General features: G+C 37.9%; 1 protein-coding gene across 2 annotated transcripts in view; it reads right to left on the reverse strand.

The window, feature by feature from the left end:
- Positions 1–17109, reverse strand: part of CADM2 (cell adhesion molecule 2) — a gene marked incomplete at both ends in the record, with an annotated part of 680137 nt that overhangs the window by 33166 nt on the left and 629862 nt on the right. The window contains one exon of one of the 2 annotated variants that reach the window (XM_082009314.1): positions 10616–10735. The exons of the other annotated variant lie outside the window; for it this stretch is intronic. Within the exon in view, the coding sequence (XP_081865440.1) occupies positions 10616–10735 (120 nt within the window). The remainder of the gene's footprint in view (positions 1–10615; positions 10736–17109) is intronic. 2 annotated transcript variants of the gene reach the window in all.

Raw genomic sequence — 17109 nt, forward strand, 5'->3', positions numbered from 1 at the left:
CCAGAATAGTATCTCCCTTCTTTTTTAATGACCCCGGTGCCTCCAATTCCAAACTTGGCTCAGTAGGCTATTGAAAAATTGTATTTCTCTTTGAGTGAAAAGTACTTCCTTGTGTTGGTTCTGAATTTCATTTTTTCAGTCATATCCATTTGTGCTTTCCCATTCAGTCTTTTATACTCAGCCAAACAGTGAGTCAAGTGTTATTGAATAAGGTTTTCCACCCTGCATTTCTCAGAGTAGATGAGTTTGTAGTTCGCTCTCTTTCTCAATTTTTATGACGAAAAAACCAAACTCAGCTGTGATTAGGTACAGCCATTTCTGATACTGTACACTTCAAACCAGACTTCTGCTTCTTTCCTCTGAGGTGTGTTTTAAGCTAATCTTTTAAAACGTTGGTATTTGATTTTTTTCACCTTTTTTCCCTTCAGCTTTGGTGACTCTGCTTTTTTGCACCCAGTGCTATGGCCACATTGCACCAAAATATTAGCCTTTAAAGATTTTTGGTTTAGAGTCTTAAAGTAATAAAACTACAGCAATGCTCTCTTTGTACTTCTAGTCTCTCTCCCTCTCTTAGTTGTAACAAGGAAACACACTTTAACCCTACTGTCAGAAGCACAGGGCAGCCGAGACATGCACCGCTGCCGCAGCAGGCCCTGCACCTTCAGGATTTTGGCATGGAGCACCGAGACGTGCAAGGCACATGCTCGGCATTCTGCTCTAGAAACACACCCGTGCCGCGCTGTTACTCAGCCCGTTCATCACCGTGTACACAGCACCCTGAAAATAACCCACATGAAGTATGGCATCCCTTACGGGGGCCCAGGTGGGTCCGGGAGGAGACCCAGGCCCAGTATGCCCACTGATGCTTCTGCCAGCTCCTGAGGGAGCTGCTCCTGGGAAGCAGGAGCATATGAGGCAGCCTCTCCGAACACCATGGCACCCAGTTTTCTCCATGGTGCGGTCTCCGAAGTCAACACAGAACAGACACCCAAAATTGCTAATGCAGCAAACAAGGGGGATTGCTAGGGAACTGACTTCAATGCTCTGAAAAATGCTACATTATTACCTTAAGAATACCCTATTTTGAATTCGCTATCTGAATAAACTCACACGCAATAATTAGTAGGTCAGATTAAATAATCTCCAAAGTCACTCTTCGTAGATTTTTCTTTATTATTTTGGGGAATGCTGTATCTTCGAGTGTTACCAAGGTCATTTTTCATCCGAAAAAACTTAATATAATTAGTATCAATTCTGTATTTTGTGAGGTTCACACTGGAAGTTAATAACTATGTCTCAAGTGGAGAGTCAGAGAAACCAAGGGCAGCGAGAGTAATCTTTTCAGCTTCAAAGGCACAGTTGATGACTTTAGTTCACTGGTTAGTGAGAAAGACGTGCATTTTTTATTAAAGATGTTAGCAATAAATTTGAAGCTATAAGCGTTTTTCTCTCTTTTTCTTTCCTTTGCTCATTTTTAGACCTTGTCGGCACTGTTTCAGTCTTTTTTTAACATCCCACATGACATTGGAACAGTTGCTTTAGTTGTCCTTGTTGTTAACTGTAATGATACTTAGTTGTATACTTTTGCTTTTAACAGAGAAGCACTTCAACAGTATCCTGACAGCACAGAACTTGCGAAAATCTGCCTTATGAAGTAACATAATAAAAAAAGATCTTGGTTTTCACTGGTGCTGTCTTTAAATACCATAAATATCTATCTAAATAAAAGAAATCTACTTTATCCTTGTGTTTTGATATAAATATAGCAACAATGAAACATATTCAACAGTAATTATCTGCCTAATCTTTCTCCTTGGTAAAAGAAATGTGTTGTAGTTCCCTTAAAACTCATCATTGAAGATATGCTTGACAATGCCTTTAAAACAGAACAAATCAATCAAAAGTCTTAATAGGATCCTAAAGAGCATAGATTCAATTCTTCCAAATGAAGCCCAACAATAAATTTTGAAGCATGTTTACAGAGTCTTCTTTGCAATGAATATTCACTTTTGAGAAGAAAATACATATGGAACGAGAAGGCTTGTTTACTGGAGAAAGGTTTAATAAGAACCAATGCAAGGTTGTTAACCTCAAAATTTCACTGAGAAGTAAGCCTCAAATTTGTAACAATGAGGATAGTTAATTGCCTAAGAGAAACACCAAGGAACATCGTGGATTCTCCATTTCTTTAGGTCCTAAATTAAGTCTATATATGTTCTGGTGGATGATCTTTAATAAAGTAAAGGTTTCTGTTCCTCATTATAAATCTGTGAGAGTGGAATCTGTACAAGAATTTAGTCTAACTGACCCAGTAGGTCCCTTTGGACTTAGCAGATCACAGATTTTAATCTATGAATAACATACTAAACTACATATAGTCCCACTGAAAATTAATGCTTATGTATGTATAAGGTATTATATAGAAGGAAGCATATTACAGTCTGTTCTCCTGTAAAAGAAATTCTTCACCATGTAAATTCACAAATTTGCAGGTCATTCTCAAGCTTATGGGACACTGCAGGCAACACTGACAATACACTAAAAATACTCTGTCTCTCTTCAGACATCCAATCCAGATTCATCCAAATCACAAAGCTACCTGTCAGCTAGATGGGATAAGCTCATTTATCCAATTTGCAAGCCAAAGTGCTTGTAGACCTATAAATACTTGAGACTTTTAGTCTCTCAAAATCCGTGGAATTCTGGCTTTTAAAGCAGTAGGTACAAATATCAAAACTTCTTTTTTAATTATTTTGAAAGTCACAAGATTATTAAGCGTAACTGGAGTATGAAATTAGTATGAATAATATAGGTTTCATGTCTTGTTTACATCTGAATACTGAAAATGACTAAACATTAATAAAATGTAGGAAATGTTATGACGGAGGCCACGACTCAACTAGATGTCAGATGAAAATGGTCAGTATGGTGACAGACATAGAACCATAGAATCACAGAATAGTTTGGGTTGGAAGGGACTTTAAAGGTCATCTAGTCCAACCCCCCTGCAATGTGCAGGGACATCTGCAACCAGATCAGGTTGCTCAGAGCCCCGTCCAGCCTGACCTTGAAAGTTTGCAGGGATGGGGCATCTATCACCTCTCTGGGCAACCTGTGCCAGGGTTTCACCACCCTCACTGTGAAACATTTCTTCTTTAGATCTAGTTGAAATCTGCCCTCTTTTAGTTTAAAACCATTGCCCCTTGTCTTATCGCAACAGGCCCTGCTAAAAAGTCTGACCCCACCTTTCTTGTAAGCACCCTTTAAGTACTGGAAGGCTCCAATAAGGTATCTCCAGAGCCTTCTCTTCTCCAGGCTGAACAACCCAACTGTCTCAGCCTGTCCTCACAGCAGAGGTGCTCCATCCCTCTGATCACTTTTGTGGCCCTCCTCCTCTGGACCCCCTCCAACAGGTCCATGTCTTTCCTGTGCTGAGGGCTCCAGAGCTGGATGCAGGACTCCAGGTGGGGTCTCACCAGAGCAGAGCAGAGCGGCAGAATCCCCTCCCTCGACCTGCTGGCCATAGTCTTCAGTACATATTCTATATTGTCTTTGATGTTATGCTTTACATAGAGGTGGTGATACTGATGACCCTACAGTCTGTAGCACCTGAGGGAAAGTCTCAGGATGAATTCAGAGCAAAGGACCTTCTTTGCAGGCAGTGAGCATGCTTCTAGCAAAAGGGACTCTTAATTTGGAAAATCTTTCCTACTGCTAGCTTACAATAGAGAATGTTAGACTGCATAATTCATATGCAGTAGAAAAAAACCCAGTGTGATCAGAGCTGAGGTTAGGAATGTTTGAATTCCTGACACATTGCTGAAGCCTCTCCGGAGCTCAGCTATATAATGGAATCTTTATCAGACCATCAACCAATTGTGATACTTATCTGTACAGCACTGAATTTTGGGTTAAGTGATAATCCATCAAGGCTGGAAATCATTGTGTACTTTTTAAGTTGCATACTTCATTACTGCAAGCTGACAGCTGGATGGATTTGTTAGCACTAGAAATATTTGTTCCATACACAAAGAGCAGGTCCCTAATATATGATATTATGATATTTCCTTTCTTTTCATGTATTCAGCATGCCTGTGTTGTAATCTATGTCTAGTTTATGATGCTCATTTACATGGCAAACTACTAAGAGTATGAAATCTATCTTTATTTGTTCCAGAATGCAACAGCCTCATTTCATGAATAATATGACCAAATAACATGCAATAATGATGACAGTCTTCATCTTACATCATAATAGCTGTTAAGCAGAGAAAACTGCAATATTCTAAACAGCAGATTTCTTTGCTTTAGCTTGTAAAAGACAAAAATTGAAAATCCCAAGCATATTTCATGGCAATTGAGGTAACTAGCATGATGTGGGTCATGTTGCCAGAATTCTTGTTTGTGGCTAGACTGCTTTAGTGTTGTGCACATTGACTTGAGGATTACTCTTGGATTGATACTACAACTATAAAGCATCTTTTAAAAGTATTTGAGAACTGGAAATTCCACATTGAAACACTTTGTTTTAATTTTGGTTGGCTCACAATATAAATATCTGGATATTTCAATTTTTTTAGTATGTAGTGATAACGGATTTTCACATTTAGTTTCACAATGCATGAAAAAGTACTTACATAAAAGTATCTTTCATAACCACAATCTGATGCTACTTACTGCCCTGTTGTCTTATTTCCTCTGAGCCACAGGAAGAGATCTTCTCTGGATGCAACAATATCCAAAATTCCTAGCCTTAATTTAAAAAAAATATATATTCTTTTCATACTATGTTTGAACAGCCTCTTGCTTGAAGCTAAGCTTGCTTTTGGTCTATGAACACCATGCATGTGAGTTGTACTGTTTGTTTCCCACTGCATCTCCCCTCTGCACCTGTTAGCTAGTAGTGAACCTTGGGAAACTGGGTACCATTTCTCCTCCTGGTCTCCTCTATTTTGCCCATACAAATGCCAAGGAATGGAAGGGCGCTTTCTATTCCTGGCCTCTCTATCAGCTGGTTGCAGATGCTGGGTAGGGAAGGTTTCCAAGCTACTACTCTGCTATAGCTAACAGATGTTTCACCTGGGTAACAGATAGCTCCAACCAGTGACAGCCCTAGAGGTTTCAAGACTTAGGGAAAGAGGCTTGTAAAAAAGGTTTGGGATTTCATCACAATCTAACTTAGGTTTACCATGATTTATTAGCACACCTTCTAAACAGCTGGGAAACAAGCACAATGAAAAATAAAGATAATAAAAGAAGTCATTAGAAAATGAAGAGATGACAGTTCTTGCAAGAAGCTAAAGTCTTACTTGAATGTCTGCTGGGAAAAAAAATAATCTAAAGAACTGTTGGTTTGAACCTCAAATTGTTTGGTCTCCTGGGAAATCTAGAAGTCAGATAAGCCAGTAGGAGATTATTGTAAGAGAAGGAAAGATGAGAAAGAAGAAATAAAACCCAGAAAGTTGTAATTTTCTTACCTGGTTTGAGTAAAACCAGACACAAATTAGATTTTATGTTACTGCTACAGCTATAAAGTAGTATATAAAACAAGTAGCTCTTAGCATGCTGTCATACAAAACTGCTTTTAACATTAGACAACAATCATTTTATTTATTATCAGAGCTCAATGCAAGTAAGCATACACAACTATATTTAAGTCTACCCTTATCTCTCGACCCTCATGTATTCTGTATCTTTTCCTTGCTTTGTTGTTCCTTTCTCTGTTAATATCGCCAAGTGCCAAGTTACATTAATCAGTTTAAGTGAAAAAAAAATGAAATCACAAGGAAAGAACTGGTAATGCTTAACATTTTTTTGATATGAAAAAACCTGATGACTACAAGTGCTGTCCAAGTAGTTTCTGCATTTAAACAGCCTATAATGAAACACGTATTCTAGTCTTTTTCTCCCCCCGCCCCTCCCCGCCCATAGATTCCAAGGTAAAAATGAGAGAAAAAGAAAGTAATGTAATTTTTAGCTAAGATGGTTGAAGTTTATGCTATTAAAGAGAAATATTCACACTTAAATTAAATTCACAATAGATTTCAAAATGATCACATCCTCAAACCTTTCCTTAATCCACTGTAAATTCTTCTTCTAAATTTAGCTCCACAGATCTCCTTTAAGAAATCTTTCTTTTTCTTTTATACCAGAGGCAAAAACAATAAAAGCAAAGTGGATTATAATAAAAGCAGGGATTTCATTCATATATAAATGTGTACATTCATTGGCTTTGTGGTCACCCTGACTATTATATAAAATCTTGAACTTCATTGTGCAGCTGCCTGGTAGCAGTATCATATCTCTGCTATATGCAATGACTTTTGGAGATGCTTTTAGGCATTGCTATATAAAGCTTTGAACATTCTGGCACAGTCATTATACAAATGAGTCAGCTGAGACTGAATCACCCTGATACATGCAATTGAATTGATCTCTCTTGAATTTGGGATGCTTTTGCAACTTCACTTTTGTACCTATTTGGGGGGTAGTGGTAAGATTTAAATCTTCAACAATAAGTCAAAATTATCAAGTTTTATAACCTCTTTGACTTTTTTTTTCTTGACAGCAAAAGGATTTAAATTTTAAAAATTGCAGGGGGTTGGGCGTATGATTACATAATGCCAGCCTGTGGGAAGGTTTTATGTACATTTGTGTGCACAACCTTTTCTCCTCTGTGAATCTAGAAACGCAGAGCGTTTCTGACTTGAGATGGCTTCTTCTAGGCTATTAACCACACTCTCTCTCCACCTATAGGACTTTGAAGGGTTGGCATAGAACCATCTAACTTAACTTTATGCTAACGAAGAATTTCTCCAGGCATCCCTTGTTTCACTACTGGGGGCAAATTCACAATACTCTTATGCCTCTTCCCAGTCACAAAAGGGAACGCTAGCATGCATCCATGCACAGCTTTCACAAATAACATTACATAAATCTCATAGATAGGAAGCTACTCATACAGTGTATAATAAATCTTTCCATAGCCCTCTAGAATTGTTTCTTCTCATACATTTTATTCTCATTTTGTTGTACATTTCCTCATCATGGTTATTAGGTTTTAAGATACCCTTGACAAATATATAAAGGGCAATACTCTTCACTGGCATCAGATTGTGTTTAAATTCTTTGAGTTAGCAGGTAATGTACCAGTAAAAGAATAATTAATTCCTGAAGGACTGAGCACAAAAGCAAGTGTACGTTTGTCTAAGAAAGTGAAAAGTTTGACTAAACAGGATGTTTATGAATTATCACGCTGTCATCCAACTGGATCAGTAGCTTTTTTTCACGTTGTTTACTAAATGCCATGCAAATTAAGACAGAGATGGGTCTCACAGTTCCAGAATTAACTGATGATGGTTTGGAGATTTTTTTTTCCCATTAATTCAGTCTTTTGGTAATGATGAGGTACAATCATCATAACGTAAAATGCCACAGATTTACAGACTCTCTGGGCTCTTTACATTCTGTATCACATTTCTGTAAAGACATGTCTTGTGATTGGACATGAAGTAACATATCCTCAAGGTAGACTATGTAAAAGTCATGCAGAATAGAGGAATATCTTGTAAAATTTACCTGAGATGATTCATAAGTATCAAGTCATAATTTTAGAAAAAAATTAGTGAAATCCATCCAGCAAGATTATTATGTCAGCTTTTGGAAATCCAGCTCAAATATATTATTAGTTAGTATGTACTACCCTATGATCTGGGGCAAACTTCTGTTTCCTTAAGGCATGATCAAACAAGATCTGATAAAGTGTCAAAGGAAAAATATGTTTATACGGTACTTTTTCCTCAGCCAGAAACAGATACTACTGACAATCTGATCCTCTCCAAAATGGCTCTTATGCAGCTTGTACCTCTGGTGTGTAGGTGCTCTGATAATCTAGATGAGGTTTAGTCTAGTATTTCAGGATAGCAGAAGTCTGCCTTCACAACATTCACTGTAAATTTGCAAATGTTACTTGTTTATGGGTCCAAGAAAGATAGGGGAGGAAGAGACCTAAGGAGAGCATCTTGTCCATTTCCCTCTACCATGGGAATCAAGTATTTTTAAAGACAGCAAGGGTGAAGGAAGTCATAGAACTTCAATAGCTACACTGCATCACTGCCTCCCGTGCATTTAGAAAGCTTCCCCACTAAAAGCCTTTGCCACTAATTCAGTGGATTCATTTTCCCCATTGAACTTGGAACGTAACTCTGATTTCAGAGTCATATTGACTTTTATTTTTTGAAAGCAAAACCAAACTGGTGCCTTCAGCTTCCTCACAGAGCACTTCTTTAAATTTCCTGTCCTTATTGTTCTTTGATCTGTCTCTGTCTGTGGCCATCTTTCAGTGTGACACCCCTATTAGAAACAGCACTCCAGTTGTCATCCATTGCTGGATTGAAAAAAATATCAATTACTTCAGCCTTGCTCTAATCATTAATGAACAGGATCACTACATTTCTTAAGTTTTGTCTTTCATCTAAAGTATTTCTAAACCCTTTTGTTTTGTTAAATTTCTCATACCTTGCTAGTTGCAATTACTTTTGCATCTTGTTTTTTCTGATTTTATGCCTGTTTTCCTGTTTTTTCCACACTGATATACTCTATGTCTTACGTTTATAGTAATCCCTTGTTTTCACACTTTTGTGGTTTTTGATTCCTTAGATGCTTAGATAGACAACTTCATCAGTCTGTTACATGTGTCCCATTTTTCTATTCCCTGCATTGGGGTAGACTGTAGTTTTCCTTTCAATACAAGCTTTTCAAGAAACAGTTTACCCACATTCCTTTGTCTCAGATTATCTGCCCAAGAGACCACATCTACCAGTTCCTTGAGGTTGAAGTGGTTTCACCTTCTCAGCCATGTGGCTGCATTCCCTTCTTTTTCTGGGAAAAGTGAGGGCGCATGTTTTAGTGATTGATCGCTTTCACTCAGATTTCCTTCTTTTAGTTTGTCTTAAAGCAGTATCTCTTTGTTACTGTAGCATCAAACTGCATGCATTCTCATACGTATTAGAGCTGAAGCTTAGAAGAGTGTTTTCCTTTTCAAGATCTTTCTATTGATGATGGCACACAAATGCTGAAAATTAACACTTCAGAGTAAAGGAAAATGAGGTCCTAAACCACACTTCAGAGTTAACAGAATACTTTAATAACCCTGGTACACCAAATACACAATCACATCAGAGACCTAGTTTAGTCATGACCTCGTAACAAGAAGAAGAAAACAATCCATTAAGGACAGCAAACACCAACATGGCACACCAAGCACTCTGTTCTTCCAGTATCTGAGCCCTCAGAAAACTGGGAAGCTTCTACCGCTTGATTCAAAACACTCTTTCATTAAGAAATTATAATTCCTGTCATTCTGTTCCTTTTCAAGAGATGTTCCTCTTGCAACTATTCAAACCGTTGAGCAATGGGCTGTTTTCCATGGTCTATCCTTTTTTTTCTGGAGGGAAAGGACTACTATAACACTCTCTATTTTTCACTAAAACAACAGTATTTTTTTCACTCTATAAGTAATATTAAAGCTTAAAAATGTAATTTCAGGTTTGACATCAGTTTATTTTATGAAGAACACAATATTAAAATATTAATGCACTATGAAGCAAGAACTTGGGTGATCTGATACCATCACAATCTTTATACAATAGACTTGCATTTAGTTCAGCTTATTCTTGCAATTTAGGCAGGTCACTACAACTGATTCATAACAATTTTTCCAGAAAGAAAAGATTTCATAACTGTGTCTTAACTTTCCTGGGATAATTATACCTCATCATGTGAATATTTGCAGTGTGAGAAGTGAATATTATTTCCTCTCTCCTTGCACAATGAAAACCTTCAACAGACCACATAGGAACCACTGCCATTTCACTCATCATGAGAGGTTACTAGCTACCCAGAAGATTATAATCTGCAAAAGCTTACATACACATCTTTGCTAGTGAACAGTTATCTGATCAGTCACTGAATACAAAAGTAAAATTAAGCTTTATATTTTGCTCATAACAAAGCAAAGTGTTACTAGAAACATTATAAAAGCTATAACAAACAAAAAAACAACAGGATGGGGGGCGGGGAAGGGAGAGAGAAATTTAAGCTCATTTACTCTAGTTCTGTTAAGACAAAGACATCCCTAAGTAGAGAGTACCTTAAATTGTAAAAGACTAACTAGGGTGATGTAATGTGATGCCGCTTTTTTATCAAGCAAGATTGCATCAACAGCAATTCCAATGTCAAGACACCTATCTTGTTTTAAACATTAGCACCCAAAATAACCAGTCTTAAAAGGTCATGTTCATTTAAAAATAGCTCGCTTGCGTTTTACATTAAAGTTAATTTACTAACCTTAAAAAAATTAAATGCAAATGTATACAAATAATTTAAGCATCCTGTCAAAGTTCACATACACACTGCTAGAGCAATGAAAACATTCAAGGTCATATGATATTTTTCTTAACCACGTACCATCCTGTGGATTATTCTATTAAATATATATATTGCACTAAAGTGTTTCAACCCTCTCTTTAGCAATTTCTATCCTTCTTAAAAATCAAACTTATAATTTCTTATTTATAATGTGTTTTTCAGGCTGTAAGAAAGAAGCATACTGTACCTCTGGTGCTGATGGCTGTTGCCGATGTGGTTGTGCTGGTTGTTAAGGCTACAGTGGTTGTGACTGTTGCAGTGGTAAGGGAGGGGATGACAGTAGTGGGAAGCAAAGTGTTGAAAACATCTGGTGAGTGGAAAAAAAAATATAAAATAAAATCATATCATGCAAACAAAGGAGAACTATAACAGTGGTTTAATTTGTAAATACAAATATGTAAAAAATGACTAAATTAAAACATGATTAACATAAATTATTACAGGTACAACAGAGTACCTTTAAATTCTTGACATTATATCACTCTCAATTTTTATAGTCAATCTTCTAGCATATGGAATTTAAAACACTGTTAAAATGACCAAGTTTCCACAGATCTGGAGAGTGACTGTTTAAGTGACAAGAATCCATTTCTTCACTGAGCCATTTTAAATGTCTCATATAGTAGAAACCGTGTACGGATGAAACATGCTGTGTCAGAGTGGGAGATGAAAAAAACAACACCATCATGCTAAAATAAACACACACATGTTAACGAGAAATGGCTGTATGTTAAAACACCCACTTTCAGACAGACTCAATGGAAGGAAAAAGGGGAGAAAATGCTACTAACTATAAAAGCTGCTTTTCCGGATTGCTTTTCTTCTTCCCACACACTTGTTTAAGACACAGTTGTCTGCTAAGATCCAGAGCAGAGTGTATTTCAAAATCGTTACCCTAATTAGCAGGCACAGTCATCTTTCAGTCATCCTTAACATTTAAAATTTATTGTCTATACACACATCAGTATTTCTCTAAAACAGCTTAGAACTAAGACTCAGAAATGCTAATAATATTACTGTTAAAAAACTTTTTTATAGAAGTCAGAAAAAATACACAGCCCTGATGACAGCATCCTACAAAATCCTTCAGCTTTTGATCAAGTAAGTGCAGGTATGTCAGGCTTAGGCATGCCGCTGCTTTGTTGCAGAGGAAACAACAATGTCTGTTGCAAAATACTGCAGTACAGAGCAGAACATAACCAGATGTACAGAGAGAAAAAAATTTGATTACACTGCCAAAAGCAATAAAGGCCAGTATCACTTTGCTTATAAGGTGATTGCAGGTTTTAAAGAACAAACAAAAGCCCTGAAAAGAACTAGAGAAAAACACTTCTGTGAGGGGAAAAAAAAAGCGTCTGGTATTTTTCAGATTATTTATACTGCAAGTTTAACGGGAAAGGACTAGTTTCTCAGCAGTTCATGGTGAGTAACCCATTCCACACAGATTTCAGTGAAAATATTTCTGAAGGGTGCTATTCAATGCAATAAAAGAGTAAAAATCTGACCCATGATCTGTCTTCCCTTGCTGTGGAAAGAAATGCAATTGGTCTCTGAGTGCCATCAATTCTGACTGAAATCAATGGAAGCTGAAGCTCAGAGCTTTACAGTACTGGGCCCTACAGAACACATTTCAGACACAAGGTCCTTGACTTCAGCATTCCATAATTACTCTCTTAAGACTTCAAATTAGCATGCTTACCTTATTTTCATACTGGATGACAGATTATTTTGCCACTTTAAAAGTCTCCTTGTCAGCTAACATCTATGAGTCACCTACAATTTTCTGTATTCCTCTGGTTTTGATAAACACCAGCACTATTCTCTCTGGAACCTATGCTTGTGGGATTTTCCACTTTAGAAGCCATCAGAAAATGGCATGAGATCCCTCTTTCATCTATTGTACACTGATATTTAATCTGTTTCTCCGTACAAAATATTTCCAAGCCAGAAAAATTAAAACAGGCTTTTAAAAACCCCCACAGGGTAGCCACATTAATCATCAGGAAAAATGGTAACATTACCTGGAGTGCGAGTACCACGATAATTAAACAGAACTGAGTATAACAAGCATTAGAAATAAATTAACATGTTAAAAAGATACATGTCACATGTACTGATTGATGGAATTCCCTCTCATAAAGGGAAACTCCTTCCCTGATAAGTATGTGCTAAAAATTAAATCAAACACAAAAAACCACCTACTTCATACGGAGAGCAAAGCCTTGTTTATTAGGAAAGCTTTACAAATCAGTCTTGTACGTAAAACCTAATTAGCGTGACTTACAGTTCCATTAATTATCTTTCTTAAATATGCCATTTACTTAAGAGTATGCAATGGCAAGTTAACTGCAACTGGCAAAAACAGTTATGGTTTTATGACAGTGCTTTCCATTCTGCAAGCACACTGTCTACCTCTTTTACCACATAATATCTTAAATTAGTCACTGGTGAATTCAGAAGTTCATTGCTTTATGGTTTCTCTTCTGATTCAAGTATTTCCAACAAGATTTTTTATTTTAAAAGAAAGGCAACTCAGGAAACAGACTAGTTAACTAGTTTTAATACAGATGTGATCGATCCATCTTTTCTGATCAGGTCGCGAATAATGAAAACTTGTGCAGAAATTTGCTTCCTGATCAAAGTCACAAACTCTGATGCCAAACATCAAAATGGCAGCTTGTCAGAAGCCTCAAAGAAAAACATGTGTTCTCAAATGAAACATAAGTACAAGCAATAGCATCGGCTTTGTTTCTTTCTTAGCAGAGTAAGGTGAAATTCACCATGCAAATGACTGCAGTTGGTCTGCTTTGCTCACAGCATTACAATTCCTTCCTCTCAAAGACTACAGTACAAGATAGCAACCAGGAATCAGCCGCCTGAAGAGCACTGCATTGCCCGAGTCATGAAATCTAAGTCTCCTCTGGGCTCTAGAAATGCTTGGCTCATACCTGCTTTTGTTTGAGGCTCTGCCCAGAAAAGAATGTGCAGCAAGAACGTATGTGTAAGTCACAGAGTATCTCACAGATCTCCAGACAACACATTTTGGAACTCTTGGACCATATCCCAACCTTAAACCCTATTTTGGACAGCCCAAATCCAGGCATATATTAGCATTCTGAAAAGCACCTGAGCCCCACATTCAAGACGTACGTGTACGGGGCCGCCCAGTCCAGTGGAGTCTGACAGAAAGGCTCCTTATCAGTTCTGCCAAGAAGACTTACGGATTCTTGTGAAAACTTTGTCTTTGCCTTGAAAAAGCTTTTGTATAAGGGAATGCAGAATATGTACCTCTGAAAAAAGAGAAGTAATGTGCAGTGCCCCTCACTCTCTCACCATGTATTGTAGGTGTGGGAGGTAAGTGGGTTTGGTAGTTACCTCAATCAGAGACTACAAGTATAAACTAACAGCACAGGCTTCTGTTTAAGGCATATGAATCCCTGTGTTTTAAAGAGGGTGTGCTGTTTCCTGCGCATGCCAGAGAAGGGAATTACAGTTTGACCCGTTTCTAGTCCTGCAGGCCTTTTTGGCCATTGATTTACTGCAGGGCACACCTATCTTGTACTACGGGCCAGGCACATGCTATGTTATCCAGAGCTCCCTGTTGGCAACTGCCCAGAAACATGCTATCAAAGGGACTATGTAGATTTGTCCTCTTGAGCTTTCTGTCAAGAAGGATTTTAACAGAATGGATTTGCAGAATTTCTGCCCAAGAAACCTGTGCTGGAGTGAAACTTAATTCCATTTTCTGACTTTACGATTTCTGAATCTAGTTGTACACAATGTTCACCCGAAAACAAATTTTTGTTTATGACTCTCACACCACTAAATACTGAGGATCATTATGACCAAGAGACCTTGTAGAGTGGAACTTTTTAATTCAAGTAGCCATACCCAAATCAATGCACCAGACTGCTATTTCAATAATACTAAGGTATGAATCCTTAGCCTCCTGTGAAGCAGAAAATAGCTATATTTTGCAGATGGAGAACCAAAGAATATAGAAAAACCATGTTCAGAGATCTAGAAGTCAAGCAATAATTGTCACCATTAATTTTGAAACCTCACTCCTAAAATGAATCTTTGTTGACAGACACATATTCAGTCAAAAATTCAATAATGTATTTAAACTGGTATTCATTTCATCACCCTGCAACCTCTGAAACACAAGCAATTCACAGAGGACTCATTGTTTCCATAAAAGTTGTTGGAAATAGAAAAGGGCTTAGACTTCATACCAAGGGGAGTTACCGACTCAGAAAAAAGAGTCCCAACTGTTTTTCATCTATGTTCCCACAGGTTATACAGGTAGAACCAGAACTGGATTTTCAGTGAAAGAGATGGGCTCTTAATCGCTCTCTAGCAGCACGGGGGGGGGGGGGGCGTTGAGCTGGGCCATAAATGCTCAGCCAAGCAGTATCTTTTCAGTGAGGCCCTGAAGTAATGTCACAGTTCAGTGGATGCAGAGAAAAGTATGGGGAAGGTTTTAGAAAGGCTTTCTTCATGGTCACTACTGTCTGTTAGCCTGCCATCAAGCTAAACGAGCAGTGGTAAGGTGAAGGCAGAGAGCAGGTAATCCGATGGCTGATTGTGAGCGAACAGTCAAAGGAGGAACATGCAACGCTTGGCTTGGTCTGGAGGCTGCTCTTCAGCAGAGGCACAGATGTAGTCTGTTTATGAGTGGCAGAATAGTGTTGTACAAGGTCAGCTCAAAACACTGTCAAGCCCTGCCTGATTAAAATTTCCTGTTTGCCTTTCCTTCTTTCTTGAATTGACGCCACATTCTTCTTACTAAGGCAGAAGACATTCATCCATTTAAGTGCAGGGAGCCTGGACAATTTACTCTCGCTGCCGATTTGGCCCTAAGCATTTTTACTCTCCATTTCCAAAGAAATGAGAAATGGTTCTGTTTGGTTTAGCAGGCTTATGTGAAAGATAGATCTGACCTATTGAAAATATTTGACTTGTTTGGTAAAAACAAAACCGATATTCTGAAATGATTGAGCACAATTCAGACAACAATAGCTGCAGTTGATAAAAATGTAAAGGCTTTTGTTTCAAGCTTGACAAAGGCTGACAGAAAAATTAAAGGACAAGGTGATAATGATGGATGGCCCTTGCTGTATTTTGACTGAGAATGAAAGAAATTTTAAGTGGTAAACTGCACTGAATGATGACCTACCTGGGAAACAATCTCACCACTCTGTGCAAAATTTAATCAGTCTGTGGTATGTAGTACTAAATAATTTAGCAAGGTTTTAAATTCAAAGGGAGCTGCATTTAGCCTTGCTCCGAGAAAATGGGATTGAACAAAAGGATCATTCAGCTTGAATATCATGTGCCAATAGTTCCTTAGCACTTAGGCTGAATGATCATGAAGGCTCACGGACATGAGGTCAAGGGGTTCATTTTACTAATTGATTCAGATTTATGAAACTCTGAAATTGCAATTATGTGCTTGACATTTTTGCTAGCAAATCAGATGTCATTAAAAAATATCTAAACCCTTTTAACAAAAGCTCCATGTAGATCTAGATCCCTAGTTAAAACCATTAGAGACTTCCTGCAGATGAGTTCATAATGCAAGATATACAGCTGGGCTAAAATGGCTAGGCAGCTTAGAAAGAAAAGAAGATAAATTCTCATAGTCCCATGACTCTAAGACATTTCAGGGGCCTGTAGATGATATTAAATGTTAGAAGATGTGGGACAGCTCATTAAAGTTTGATTAAACATAGATTGGTTGCACTGTCAGGACAGAGGGGAAAAAAAAAATCAAGTGTTAAGAGAGACTAGGATTTTTATCTCATTGCTCTTTTTTCCTAAGTTAGGAACTGGGAGGAACAATAGCTCTCTCTTCTTACAGTAAGTTTGATAGTTTGGTGTGGGGGTTTTTATTCCCTATTTTGAAAGCAATAGTTTCAATAGCAAATGAAGGAGGATGAAGTGTTACAAAATTACAGCAAAAAAGACAATATCTCCTTCTGTTTTCAAAAGGCTGAGCGAAAAATTGGTATCTACACATCCCTAGCCCAAATTCTGTCCTTAGAAAATGAAGAATATAACTTGAAACAACAAAGCCCATTTCAATATTCAATATCGTCAGCACGGTGTCATCCTAAATCACCTTCATCATTTCAAATGAGGACCTGATATCACACCATGGCACATTTTACAACACATACTCTGACCAGAATTGCTTATGACAAAATAAAAAATGCGGTGAGTATGAAAAAACAAGGTGTAGTAGCAAGTTATTTCTGATTATGCCATCTAATTTGACATTGAAATACGAAGAAAAAGTTAACTGCCCTTAATTGTCTTGAAATAACCCTTCTATTGAATATCTCATTCATTTTGTGCACCAGAGCAATGGCAGGACTCACAAAGACTGCAGGTGTGTGAAAGATTGATTTTCTACCAGTAAAGCCAGGTCAGGCTCAGGACAGGTGTGCGAGCTGTCAGAAAAAGAGCAGCTGTGGCCCTCAGGCAGGTGAGAAGAAGCAATGGGGAGGAAGCGCCTGAATGTGGTAGGAAGGACACAGTAAGCGAGGTCAAGTTCTCAGGGCTGAGAGCAGTGACTGGCTCTGCGACTTCGCTCTCCGCACAGGTGCGTCTGCCCAGGCTCAGGCCAGCTCTCACACAGTGCTGTGGGGCACTGGGTCAGGCAGACCGGGAAGGGTA

Source organism: Phaethon aethereus (assembly GCF_964289735.1).
Source record: "Phaethon aethereus genome assembly, chromosome: 1".
In the NCBI taxonomy this organism is placed as follows: Eukaryota; Metazoa; Chordata; class Aves; order Phaethontiformes; family Phaethontidae; genus Phaethon; species Phaethon aethereus.